This window comes from Sarcophilus harrisii, chromosome 2 (assembly GCF_902635505.1).
Source record: "Sarcophilus harrisii chromosome 2, mSarHar1.11, whole genome shotgun sequence".
Taxonomy (NCBI): domain Eukaryota; kingdom Metazoa; phylum Chordata; class Mammalia; order Dasyuromorphia; family Dasyuridae; genus Sarcophilus; species Sarcophilus harrisii.
In genome coordinates, this window is record NC_045427.1 from 304068393 (window position 1) to 304081782 (window position 13390).

The window sequence follows — 13390 nt, forward strand, 5'->3', positions numbered from 1 at the left end:
AAAACTAAGGCAAGCAAGTTAAATGAATTGCCCAGGATTAGATAGCTAGTAAGTGTCCAAGGCCAGATTGGAACTCAGGAAGAGCCTAGTGCTCTATCCACTGCTCCACCTAACTGCCATAGCTGGGACAAAACTTCCTTAATCCCAGGAGGACAAAGTCTTTCATTTTGCTATATTTCTTATACAGGACATCTCATCCCCCATTTCTGTACCTTTGTACTGATTGTTGAGGTTGGGAAGGAGACCTCAAAAGGTTGGGATCACAGACTGGTGCTGCAAGTTGTCTCAAAGAATTTGCAAGACTTGAGCCCATTTCCTAGTCAAGGAGCAAAGTTTATTGTAATTGTAATGCCATTACAAGCGGCCAAATTCCAAAATAAATTAGCAAAGTTCTAAGAGAGAGGAGACCCCTTTATCCAGCTTTCTATCATTGACATGCTAATCCGATGGCCCAGAGGAATTTGGTTATCACTGATAAACAGATTATCTGACAGTCAGCAGTGAACTGAGCAGTCTTTTATTCACTATTGTCTTAGGAGTTTGATCTGAGGCCAGAAGCTCTCTGACTGAGGAGTGGTCTATTCAGAATCAGACAGATTGGGGGTGGGAGTTTCCTGAGGCAGACTCCAAAGCCAGAAGATTTAGGACTACTGACTTATTATTAGAACAGAAGCCCACTTAAAATTAGGGGACCACAAAATCATTGCTATATTACATCATTTCTCCTCTCAAGCAGTTTGAACCCCAAATTCATTAGGAACAAAGATATGGAGGTCTCATCTTCTAGAGCTGCTTCAGGCTTATAAATGTAGAGCTGTCCCTGCCTAGGGGGGTCCAGACTGAGGAGGGAAGACACATGACTTGAAGATGGCGGCAGCAGCATTCAGAGAGGTGCAGGATCAGTTAGCCAATGGTGGAAAGTTCATAATTTGGAGTATGGAGGAAACAAATCTTCCAAGTAGGTTAAAAATGCAGGGGCCAAATATGAGTAAAAATGATTAAAAGGAGAATTAATAGGGACAATAGCCAGGAACCCCACCCAGAGTAAGGGGGTGTGTGATGAAGCTATCTATCATGAATGCCTCTCATGCAAACAGCTTTTACTAGGATAAATAGCAAAGAATGTTTTTCACGAAATCTCCGCTTTTGTCTCCTTGAAGGGGTGGGGGCAGTGTCTGAAGCAGTGAAAGGAGCACCCAGATGACCTAGGGTGCAAGAACCATAATGTTTAAAAGGTGTTAAGCATTGGGTAGAGAGGATGACATGTAGAGTGAGATAATAACTAATCTTAAATGGGTTTGATCTCCTTTAGAAAAAACCTCTGAGCCTTTTACAAGGAAAGGCTTTTATTCAATTAGTAAAGGTGACCACAAAAACCAAAAAGCAGTTTGAAGCTCCTGCTTTTTGGAATGGACTTTCTTCTTCAGTGGAAAGGTCCTGACAGAGAGATAAAGGTCCTAGCAAAGAAATCCTGGCAGAAAGAGAAAGTTAACGCTGAGAAGAGAATGTCTTCACCGCCAGCAGAGGTTCTGGCAGGCAGCTGTGCCAAAGAGAGGTTCCTCGGCATGACATGGTCCTGTTTTGGGGCCTCTGCAAAGAAATGAGCCCCCAAATTGACCTTTAAATACGAAATCTGAGACTGAAGTTTCAATTGAATGAAATTACTTCAATGTTGTCACTGCCTCTAAGCCTAGATTTCTAGCAGAATGAGAACACTGAAGTTCGAGCTAAGTAGGAGTGGTCCTGGGCCAATCTTAATGAAACCACTTAACTGCCCTGAAGGGTAGATCCCTGTCAGGAGAGTTTCAGGGCTCACCCCAAAAGTCAAAGACAGTTTCAGGGTTCACCCCATCAATAATGCAGTAATAATTAGCCAGACTCAGAAATAATCAGGTGGGAAACAAAGAAACAGAACTGAGAAACTGAGACAGAAGTTTTCTGCTTAAGCAGAGACTGAGGTTGTGTACTCCCAGCTTTTTTGTCCAGATAAGTTGTCCACCTAGACATTTCAGGAAAGCATTCTCTGAGTAATTTATGGCATTTCTCTCTCGAAGCGGGGACTTCTGATTTAATGACCAGGAATCAAATTCAGAACTCATAAGAACATCAGTTACAGTTTCAAGAGATTTTTCTCCCTAATAGCAAATTCTACTAATCACGGCTTAGGGCTAGATACATTATTTTAAAAGTTTACCAGGACTTGCACACATAGGAGATTTTGTTTAACATGTTTTATATGTTTAAACTTATCCTGGTGCAAAGGATCAGTCATTATACAGGCTTATAAATTCTTAGTAAACACATTCCATGTTTAGAAACTAAAAATCCTGAACAGGCTCATTTCTGATGATCTTGCTTGCCCTGATGGTTTCAAGAAAACTGACAAGCTTACAAATTAAGGGAAGTTGACAGAGACCCCAGGGAAGGGTCGGAGCTTGCTGTTGTCTACCCCAACTATTCTTAATGTTGTCATGGGCTGTGCTGTTACATACCCACTCTATGAAGGGGGAAAGGTGCTGCATATCTAATGCGTGGAGGTAAATTATAGGTTTAACATGATGACAATAACTCCAATTAACTTGTACAAAGTAACTAACGATTTTAGAATTTTTCTTAAGTAATAGCCAAATAATCTTAACTGTAGTTTCTATTCGCTTAAATAAGTTTTCCTTTTGTTTTAGGGAGAAAACAAGACAATTCTTAAAATTGAGATAGAATAGATTTTAAAATTGACAACTTTAATTAATGAGATTCCCTAGATTCTGATTAAATGTTCTAGACAAACTGAATGGCAATATGGTTATTTTCCAATCTACATAAATTATTTCTCTTTTGTGAGCCAGGAAAAGTTGTTAGTTTCTGACAAGGCCCTCAGAAGTCTGACTCTAGATAATTAGAGTTTTTAAAGTAGTGGCAAACTGCTTTTCGGTTTTCCTAAAGTTGGTGCAAATAGATTACAATTTACATATCTCTTTAGTGGCCTTTAATTAGAGCTTCTTTAAAATTGCTTTTACTATCTTTTCCCAGACAAATTTCCAAAATACTTTAGAAATCATTTATCAGTTAGTCACATCTAAAAAAAAAAAAACTTTGATGAAAAGTTACCAAATATAAATCAATTATATCCAATATAGCAGTTAATATTCATATAGTACATTTTATGCTAAGCACTTTTGCAATCATGTGGTCTTAGCAACAACTATTATTTCTCTTTACCAATCAGAAAACTGGGCAGAGATAAAACAATTTGCCATAAATTACATAGTTAATACATATCTACAACTGAAACAGAGAATGGTGGGCTTACCAAAGGCAGAGGCTGACTGCCTTTCTCACATCATACTGCCATGCTGGGTGGTGCAGGGATACCCAAATCCGTCCCAAGCAGTTCCTGGATAGAACCTGCTGAAAGCTGGGGTGACTGGGGCCAGGATATCCCTTTGATTGTAGTTTCAGGTGCCAGGGCTCAGGGAAGGCTGACCATTGAGCCTTACCACCACTCCATCCCCATTCCTAAACTGGGTTAGGGAAGTGTTTGGGCAAGATTGTATAGGGTCCTCATGGGCTGCTTCCCCTATTTCCACAGGTGAAGCAGAATTTGAGTTTTAATCTGATCTAAAATGAGAGAGATTAGCAAACAGAGGGACTTAGATACTGATCTTGTTAGCAATCCCCACAACTGAAATGTACTCTGGGGAGTGGAGTGGAGAGGCCTCCTTAATACTTTCTGGGGTGCTTTCCCAAAGGAACTCCAAACAAGGTAGGAGTCAAGGAAGGGTTAGCCAAAAGTTACTATTTACATAGTTTGTTTTTCCTTTTTCTTTTCTTCTAGAATGGGATAAGTTCCTAGAATTATCTCCAATATTTCAGGAATTTATCTTGCAATATTAAAATGACTAGTTGCCATTCTTTGTCTCTACCTCAGAATCCTTTTCTTCCTTTAAGACACAACTCAAATGTCATTTTATATTTTTAATGAAATTTTATTTTTTTCAATCAAAGAAAACCTGCCTTCTCTTCTTCAGGCCTTTTCTCCCACTTCCTGAGAAGGAAAGGGAAAATAGTTTTTTTTTGTATTTGTATTTGTAATTACAAATCATTCAGCAAAGAGGTAGCTAGGAGGTGCAATGAATAGAGTGGTCCTAGAGTCAGGAAGTCTCTTTTTTGAGTTCAAATCTGGTCTCTGATTTGTGTGACCCTGGGCAAGTCACTTAACCCTGTTTGCCTCAGTTCCTCATCTCTACAAATGAGCTAGAGAAAGAAAAGACTAAACTACTTCTGAATCTTTGCTAAGAAATCCCCAAATAGAGTCACAAAGAGTTAGATACATCTGGGAAAAAATGAACAATAAAAAATTAAGCAAAACAAATTCTTGTATTAATCTTGTCAAAAAAAAAAAAGCTTTAATTTTCACTCTGAGTCTATTACTGCTTTGGAAAAGCAATTGGTCATTGTATGGATTAAAATTTCCAAGTCTTTCAAAATTGTCTATATAATATTTTCATTTTTGTACAACTTGTTCTCTTGCTTCCATTCACTTCACTCTATATCAGTTCATGCAAATCTTCCTAGCTTTCTTTGAAACTGCTTCCTTTTTGTTTCTTACAATAGTATTCTATTACATTCATATACTATAACTTGCTTAGTCATTCACTAATTGAAAAGTACTCCCTCAGTTTCCATTTTTTTGAAGTCACACACACACAAAGTTTCCATAAATATTTTTGTACAAATGAATCCCTTTCTACTTTCTTTGATCTTTTTGGGGTTTAGGACCCCTCTAGATTAAAATATGGGCATGAGTTAATAACTTTTTAGGCATAGTACCAAATTGTTTTCCAGAATGACTGTATGAACTCATATTTCTTACCTGTTTTTCTATAGCCTGAGCATCATTTTCATGAAGCCTTTTTTGATTCCCTCAACTGCTAGTGCCGCCCTCCATGCAAACTACTTGAATTTAACTACTTCATATATAGTTATTATTTATTCATTCTACATTTATACTTGCCTCCCTCAGTGTAATCTAAGCTCCTTAGGCTGCCAGGTAGTAGGCCCATCAATCTTGTTGATTATTTTAAAATCCCACATAGCTGGAAAGCTGAACTGTTAGCTTTTGTGGTATCATGCTAAGTGAAACGCTACAAACGTATAATCATTCTTGCTCTCAATAAACGTGGGGACATTGGCCCTCTCTGTCTCTACCATCATTCATTTGCTTTCCTTTTTTTTTTTTTTTTTTTTTTTGGCCTTCATGCTTTTTTGAATCTTTTCCTGTGACTTCTTGCTTACTCTCTTTTTAAGACCTGTTGATTGGACCAAGGCCTATTGGATCTGGCCAGACAATTTTCCATATATATATTTGTATCTATTTTCATCTGATCCTCACTCTTAACTCTACCAATAAATCTCATCTTTGATCTCTTAATTCATAGAATCAAATAGAATTCAAGCTGGAAGAGACCTTTGGAAGTCATTTAGTCCAATTTTTCACCCAGTGTAGGAATCTCAAATATAGCATTTATGGCATGGTTATCCAGCCTGCTGGTGAATACTTCTAATACTGAAGAGGTCCCTGTGACACAAAGTGGTTTTATAAGCGACTCTTGTCTCCATCTGTCTTAACTGGATAAAAGAGTATACTGATTATATGGTTAGTAAAAGCTTTTTTGATTATGCCCCTAGACTGGCTATAGACTCAATTGAAAAACACTTCTAATTATATTGCTAAGACTGGAATTGTTACAGAATGTCTATACGGGCTCCATAGACTGTCCCTTGATACTCCTTCACCTCTCCACGCAGACTTTCATCTCAGGTGATCCTTCCATATACCATTTCTCAGGGGTTCTGCACTGGATCAGACACTGATTACCCAGGGATGGTGTTTAGAACCCCAGGGAGTTGATTAATAACCTCTTCCAGAACAGTGGCAATGTTGATTTGAGGATGAGTCTAGAATTGAAGAGGGAAGGTTATACACTCCTGGCAAGGCTCTCCAGAAAATCACCAAGGTGTAGGAAGTGAAGTCCAGCAAGGCCATAATATCCCTGAAACAGGGCCTGAAATATTGTTTTCTGTTAAGGACCATGCCTAAGTGTGAAGGGGCAGGTTGGTTCTCTGGAATCGTAACACCTCTGAAGGAGTTGCAAATCAGCCTTTACTGACACAGATATTCCTTGTGGATTGAGAATGAAATAAATCCGAGGCAAGAGGGAAGAGGAGAGAGATCAGATAACGCAACTGCCTCTCAGTCTCCTTGTATCATCATCCTTCTCTCACGTGAAGAGATCCATTCTGCTGCTCAGTTAGATTCCCAGCAGTCACTGGCAGGTGGCTCCCATAACATCCAGCAGTGCCTTTGGCTTCACTTCCAGTTTACTTGACTTTTTCACTATGCGCCTTGACATTCACATAATGAATATATCTTGACTTTTACTTGCTTTTTTATATTCTATTTCTGAAGTCACTTATTTTGTGACACTTGCTTATGATTATTCCCTCTACAACTTTACTCTCCCTCTTAAACCCATCTCCTTTTCTTTCCCTATGCTCTATATCCCTCTTGAATTTTATGTATTACTGTACCAAACTGTGTGTTGATCTGAATTTATCTGGTTTAGCATAGAATGAGGTTCATGTGATTTCCACTATCTCAATCCCCTTTTCCATATTTGCACAATCTTTTTATTGTGTGCCCCTTATGAAACATTTTTTCTTCCTTGTTTCATCCTTAGTATATTCCTTTCTCTCTCCCTTTTCTTTTCTCTCTTAAGAGCACGAATGCAGAACAAAACTACCTTTTAAGCCCTTGGTTTGTCTTATTTAATTCCTTTTATGAACCTTGGAGATTATGAAGGGATCATTTATCATCTAGCTCCATCAAACTGTCTAAATTATTTATCTTTCTAGGTTTTCCTTGACCCCTCTTTACATTTCAAAGTTTCTATCAAGCTCTGATCTTTTTTCATCAAGAATATTTGAAAGTCCTCTATTCCATTAAAGGTTCAATTAATCATATTCCATTTTGTAAACTAATCTTGGTTATAAATTTTTATTTTTTACCTTTTGTAATGTTATATTCCAATATTTTTCTCCTTTATATTAGTTTTTATCAAGTCTTGTATAATCCTGACTATTGTTTCTTCGCCTTTGAAATATTTTCTTCTGACTACTTATGTTATTTTCTTTAGCCAAAAATCTCTGAATTTTGACAATAACAGCAGCCCTGGGAATTTTCATTTTGAGGTTTCTTTAGAATAATCAGTAGATTGTTTCTGTTGTCACTTTACCCTCTGATTCTAGTAAATAGGGGTTTTTTGAAATATATTCAAGATTTTTGTTTAGTCAAGGTTTTGGGAGAATCTGATGAAGGGTACATGTATTCCTTTATAATGTTGCAGATAATAACATATACTTGATATGTTTTCTATGACATTTAAAAAAATTTTATTACAGATTTTTATTTATAAGATATATGCATGGGTAATTTTTCAGCATTGAGCCTTGCAAAACCTTCTGTTCCAACTTTTCCCCTCCTTCCCTACCCTCTCCCCTAGATGGCAGATAGACAAATATATGTTAAATATGTTAAATGCAATATATGTATACATATCCATACAGTTATTTTGCTGCACAAGAAAAATCGTATTTAGAAATAAGGTTAAAAACAACCTAAGAAGGAAATAAAAAATGCAGGCAGACAAAAACAGGAGTGGAAATGCTATGTTGTGGTTCACACTCATTTCCCATAGCTCTTTCGCTGAGTGTAGCTGGTTCTCTTCATTATTGAACAAATGGAACTGATTTGGTTCATCTCGTTGAAGAGGGCCACGACCATCAGAATTGATCATCATATAGTATTGTTGTTGAAGTATATAATCTCCTGGTCCTGCTTGTTTCACTCAGCATCAGTTCATGTAAGTCTCTCCAGGCCTTTCTGAAATCCTCCTGATGGTCATTTCTTACAGAGCAATAATATTCCATAACATTCATATACCACAATTTATTCAGCCATTCTCCAACTGATGGGCATCCATTCATTTTCCAGTTTCTTGCCACTACAAAGAGGGCTGCCACAGACATTTTGGTACATACGGGTCCCTTTCCCTCTTTTAGTATCTCTTTGGGGTATAAGCCCAATAGAAACAATGCTGGATCAAAGGATATGCACAGCTTGATAACTTTTTGAGCATAATTCCAAATCACTCTCCAAAATGGTTGGATCCATTCACAATTCCATCAACAATGTATCAGTGCCCCAGTTTTCCCACGTCCCCTCCAATATTCGTCATTATCTTTTCCCGTCATCCTAGCCAATCTGACAGGTGTGTAGTAATCTCAGAGTTGAATGACATTGTTTTTAATAATTATATTTTCTTGTATTTGTTCGATCTTTTGACTTTATCTTTTCCCCTAAATTAAATAAGCATTTATCAAATACCTTTTGTATGCCAGGCACAAACTAAATACCAAGAATAAATGGTATATAGGAACTAGATAGGAGTTATTCTATAATTTCAAATTTAAAACTCTGAACTTAATATCAAAAAGTAGCCTTTCCATATATGTTAGAATGAAAAAATTTGTATATGAAATTACAAATGTCTATTAAATAGAATTTGTTTTTCCTTTTAAGTATATAACACCATTTTTTAGATATTTTCTGTTTTTACATGTTACTTCATCAAACCATTGAGTTACAATTGATCTATTTTAATTATCAAAGAATATGCTAATGAGTAAGGTTTTCTACTATTTGACCCAAGTAATTTATTCTTTCAGTTTTTTCCTACAGAGCTCTTATTTTGTTTTTAAAAAATCTCTTGCATTATTTCTTCTAGATATTCTTGTGGTCCTTATAGTCAAACTATTACTTTTTTAAAATGAGACTTTGCTTGTACTTATTATAGAGCTATTTTCTTTTGAGCTTTCCTTTGGGGACTCTTTTAATACATGATATTTCTTTTTAGTGTCAGTCTTTGTTAGTCATATTTCTAATGTTAAGTACTGATCTGGGACTTTGGTACCAGGATCATGCTGTACCCCTCCCATACTCCTGGATGTTGTAGTCAGGTCTGCGATTATCGTGCCAGGAGGCATCAGTGTATCCTGAGATCTGTGGTTGGCTTCCCAAGTAGGGACTGCTGTAGTCTTTTATACCCACTGGGGCTTCTCTGGTCAGAGATGAACTGCAGTCTTCTGTTCTTCCTAGAGTTTTCCCCACTGAAGCATTGCCACAGTCTTTTGCTGATAATAGCTGAAATATACATAGTATATTTAAGTTAACAAATAATTTTGGCTGCATTATCATATTTGAATCTCACAATAACTTTGTTAGGTAGGTAGTAGTTCCCATTTTACAAGTGAGGGAACTGAGGGTCAGGCAAGGTGAGTAGGTTGAATTACCTCGCCTTCTACACCTTACATTATGATCAACAGATGTCTAATAGGACTGCATATGTATATATGCAGTATGCAAATTGCACAATTTATGATTTGCCATTGATGGAAGTGAATTAGTTCATTAGCCTGCTATATTTTGGATACCATTGTAGGTGGACAATGGATTGTACCCAAAATGGAGGAGGAGAATACAAGGCTTTTTTCCTTTTGGGAAATTGCATAGTACTATCAATGATCCCAAGTTGGTCCCTGGCACCAAAAGCAAACAAAGCAAAATCTCTTTTAATATCAGTATTCCCTTGAAACATGAATGTGAATCATAGAATGCTATGTTTTCAGAAGACTCAAACTCATATATGAACAAAAAGCAATGTAGATATGCATGATGGGTAAAAATAGGTAGCCTCATATACACTGTAGATAAGAATTAGTATAAAAAGACAGCAAAAAAGAATATGTAAGATTTAAAGAGGAAGTAAGCCTGTCGTGTTTTATTGAGATGAAGGGATAACTGTTGAATGGCCCAAGTGGCTGCACTGATATCCATGAAATATTAAAATATCTACAGATTTTTAATCCAGAATCTATGAATTTAAAAAAAATTATAAATTTCATTTGCATGTAATGTGTTTCCTTTGTAATCCTATATATTTTATTTTATGCTTTTAAGCACTTCATTCTGAGGAGGGGTCTATAATTTTTACTTACTTCCAAAGGAGTCCATGGAACAAAAAAAAAAAGATTAAGAGCCTCCCCTCTTAGAATAAGGTCTCTGACAAGTTGTGTAGATTATAAAAGGTCCTGGATGAGATGATATGGATGGGTTATGATCTATGCCAACAGAGGGAATATGAACATTGATGAGATTGTGAACCCACTGAAAGATTATACTCAACAGGAGAATATTGAACACAGTAACAGCTACATTGTGCTATGATAGACTTTGATAGACTTTACTCTTCTCAGAAATACAATGATCCAAGACAGTTTCAAAAGACCCATGATGAAAAATGCTATTCACATCCAGAAAAAGAATGATGGCATTTGAATGCAATTTGAAGTATACTATTTCCACTTTTTTGTTTTTTTTTCTTTCTTGTGATTTTTCCCCTTTCTTTCGATTATTTCACAACTTCATGCTTAATATGGTTGTACATGTATAGCCTCAACCAAATTGATTGCCACCGAGGGAAGGGCAGAGGAGAGGGAGGAAGGAAAAAATGGAAATCAAAATTTTATAAAAGTAAATGTCAAAAACTAATAATTTTTTTTAAAAATTAAAAAGAAAGCTTGTACTCAATATTCTACCTTGCCCCCAAGCAGGCAGTCACATATTCTTCCTTTATCTCAAACTCTTGTATGAATTTTTCCTAATTAGAAGACAGTTTTCTTGTAATATCACACTCTTCATTCAAACAGTTCCAATTCTTCCCCCTTAAACTGCTAAAGAGTTTGTTTTTCTTTGTAATGTTATAGATAATAATATGTAGCTTGCATTAAAAGCCTATTATGATGCTTCACTATGGCTGGTGGACGGCTCTGGCTTCTTGAAGGCTATAGTGAAGAAGCAATTGCTTTGGAAGAGCTAAATTCAAAAGGATTTTGAGTGTAGCTCCAGTTCCAATAACTGCATGGCATAATTCTATTGGGCTGTCACCAATGCACATATTTCACAAAATTACACTTCAAATAGTGTGAATAAGAACACATATGGCCACTTCAGTGGATCCATTATTTGTACTAATTGGAAACTAGTAGCTGCTACTGTAGCTGATGATTCATGAAAGCATGTTTGTTTTCAATAGCCAGAAATATATTTTAAAAATTAATGTCTGAAATAATTAGGGAGAAAGTCTTTGTAATACAATAGAAACTTCTTTTTAAAATTTTAAAATAATAATAGCTTTTTATTTTTCAAAATACATGCAAAGATGATAATTTTCAACATTTACCCTTGCAAAACTTTGTGTTCCAATTTTTTTTCTCCTTCTCTCCTCACTTCCCCCTTCCCCTAGACAGCAAGAAATCCAATATAGGTTAAAAATGTGCAATGAATAGAAACTCTTTCAGATCAGGAAACTATTCTAGAAAGTCTAATACATATAAAAATGCCCCCTAAACATTTATCGATGTTGATTTTTCATAGTAAGAAATGAAGTTGCCCTCTAATAGATTTCTTCATTAATGATGCTCATGTAGCCTTAGTAGCAGCTCATTTATCCTAGGAAAAAAGGAAAGGAGAATTCATTCTGAATTTCTTTATGATTCATAGGAGGACATTTTTTATCACTAGAATTATTATTATTTTTTTTCTTTTTTCTTTTTTTATTTAATAGCCTTTTATTTACAGGATATATGCATGGGTAACTTTACAGCATTAACAATTGCCAAACCTCTTGTTCCAATTGTTCACCTCTTACCCCCCCCCACCCCCTCCCCTAGATGGCAGGATGACCAGTAGATGTTAAATATATTAAAACATAAATTAGATACACAATAAGTATACATGACCAAAACATTATTTTGCTGTACAAAAAGAATCAGACTCTGAAATATTGTACAATTAGCTTGTATCACTAGAATTATTGATAATTATAACTGAGAGCAGGAATTGGGTCTCATTTTTCTTGGATCTTTCTCCAACCACCTGATGCCCATCTAACACATTGTATTTAGTAGGTATCTATTTAATGTCTATTGAATAAATGAATTCTTGTAATTTCTTTTCCCTCCAAGGGTAGATTGCCCATAATAATTAGCTTTGGGGGCTTGTTTCACTTCTCATTATATTTTACAGAGCCCTACTCTTATTCTCTACTCTTGAGAGGAGAGAGTCTAGGTTTACTTTCCATCTGGGCTGGCTGTGTATTTCCCCAGAAGGCAAAATCTCACAAACCATCTCTTTCCTCCACAGAATCCAACTTGGGGCTGGAAATCAGCATTCATTGCCCATGCCATACCTTCCAACCCAATGGAGATATCTTGGAGAGCATTCACGAGGTGATGGAGATCAAATTCAAAGGTAATTACATGTCCATACAAATAGGCCTAGGGAAACCAGTGGAATTAGAGGGGGGAGAATCTGGGCAAGATTCCAAGAAGAGGAATCAAGGGTCCATACTGTATACTAGCTCCCAAATGTATGGGACTGAACATTAATCCAAAAATAATAATTCCTATTTATATAGACCTTAAAGGTTTTCAAAGCACTTTAAGTATTATCTCACTTGATTCTCACAATAACCTGTAACATAGATGCTAGTATAATCTAGTTTTTTTGTTAGCCAATGAGAACTATGGGGTTGTGTGACTTGCCAAGGTCACTCAGCGAGTAAGTATCTGAGGCAGGTTTCAATCCCAGGTTTTTCTGACTCCATTTATTCTGTTTGTTCAAATGTCTTTACCTTTGGCTTCACTCAAGTTCATATCTCCTAAGTGATGACCATTCTACAGTATAAACTATCTATTATGCTCAAAAAGTGATTGCTTTTCATCAGAAAGAAGACATTCTAGTAGAAAGGCATATGAATTCATTCATACACTCATGATATATATGTATATCTCTATATTTCTTATCTCTATTTATCTCTTACCTATATCTGTCTGTACTTATATCATCCAAATCTATATCAATCTATATATGGGGGGAGAGGGAGAGAGAAGAGAGACAAAGAGAGAAAGAGAAAGAGGGAGGCAAGGAAAGAGGGAAGGAGGAAGGGAGGGAGAGACAGAGACAGAGATTGACAGAGAATGTGTGTGTTCTGTATATATTGAGAAAGCTAGGTAGCACAGTAGAGTGCCCAGCTTAGCATTAGAAAGACACATTTTCCTGAGTTCAAAGCTAGCCTCAGACATTTAGTAGCTATTTGATGCTTAGCGGGTCACTTAACCCTGTTTGCCTCAATTTCTTCATCTGTAAAATGAGCTGCAGGAGGAAATGGCAAACCATTCCAAATATTTTTGCCATAAAAACTCCAAATGAGAT

At 36.3% G+C, this 13390-nt stretch overlaps 1 protein-coding gene across 1 annotated transcript in view; it reads left to right on the plus strand.

Moving 5' to 3' along the window:
- The window catches only part of TGFB3 (transforming growth factor beta 3), a 43081-nt gene that overhangs the window by 17981 nt on the left and 11710 nt on the right, over window positions 1–13390 (plus strand). Inside the window, exon 4 of the mRNA XM_031952498.1 lies at window positions 12320–12427. Coding sequence (XP_031808358.1) covers window positions 12320–12427 — 108 coding nt within the window. The remainder of the gene's footprint in view (window positions 1–12319; window positions 12428–13390) is intronic.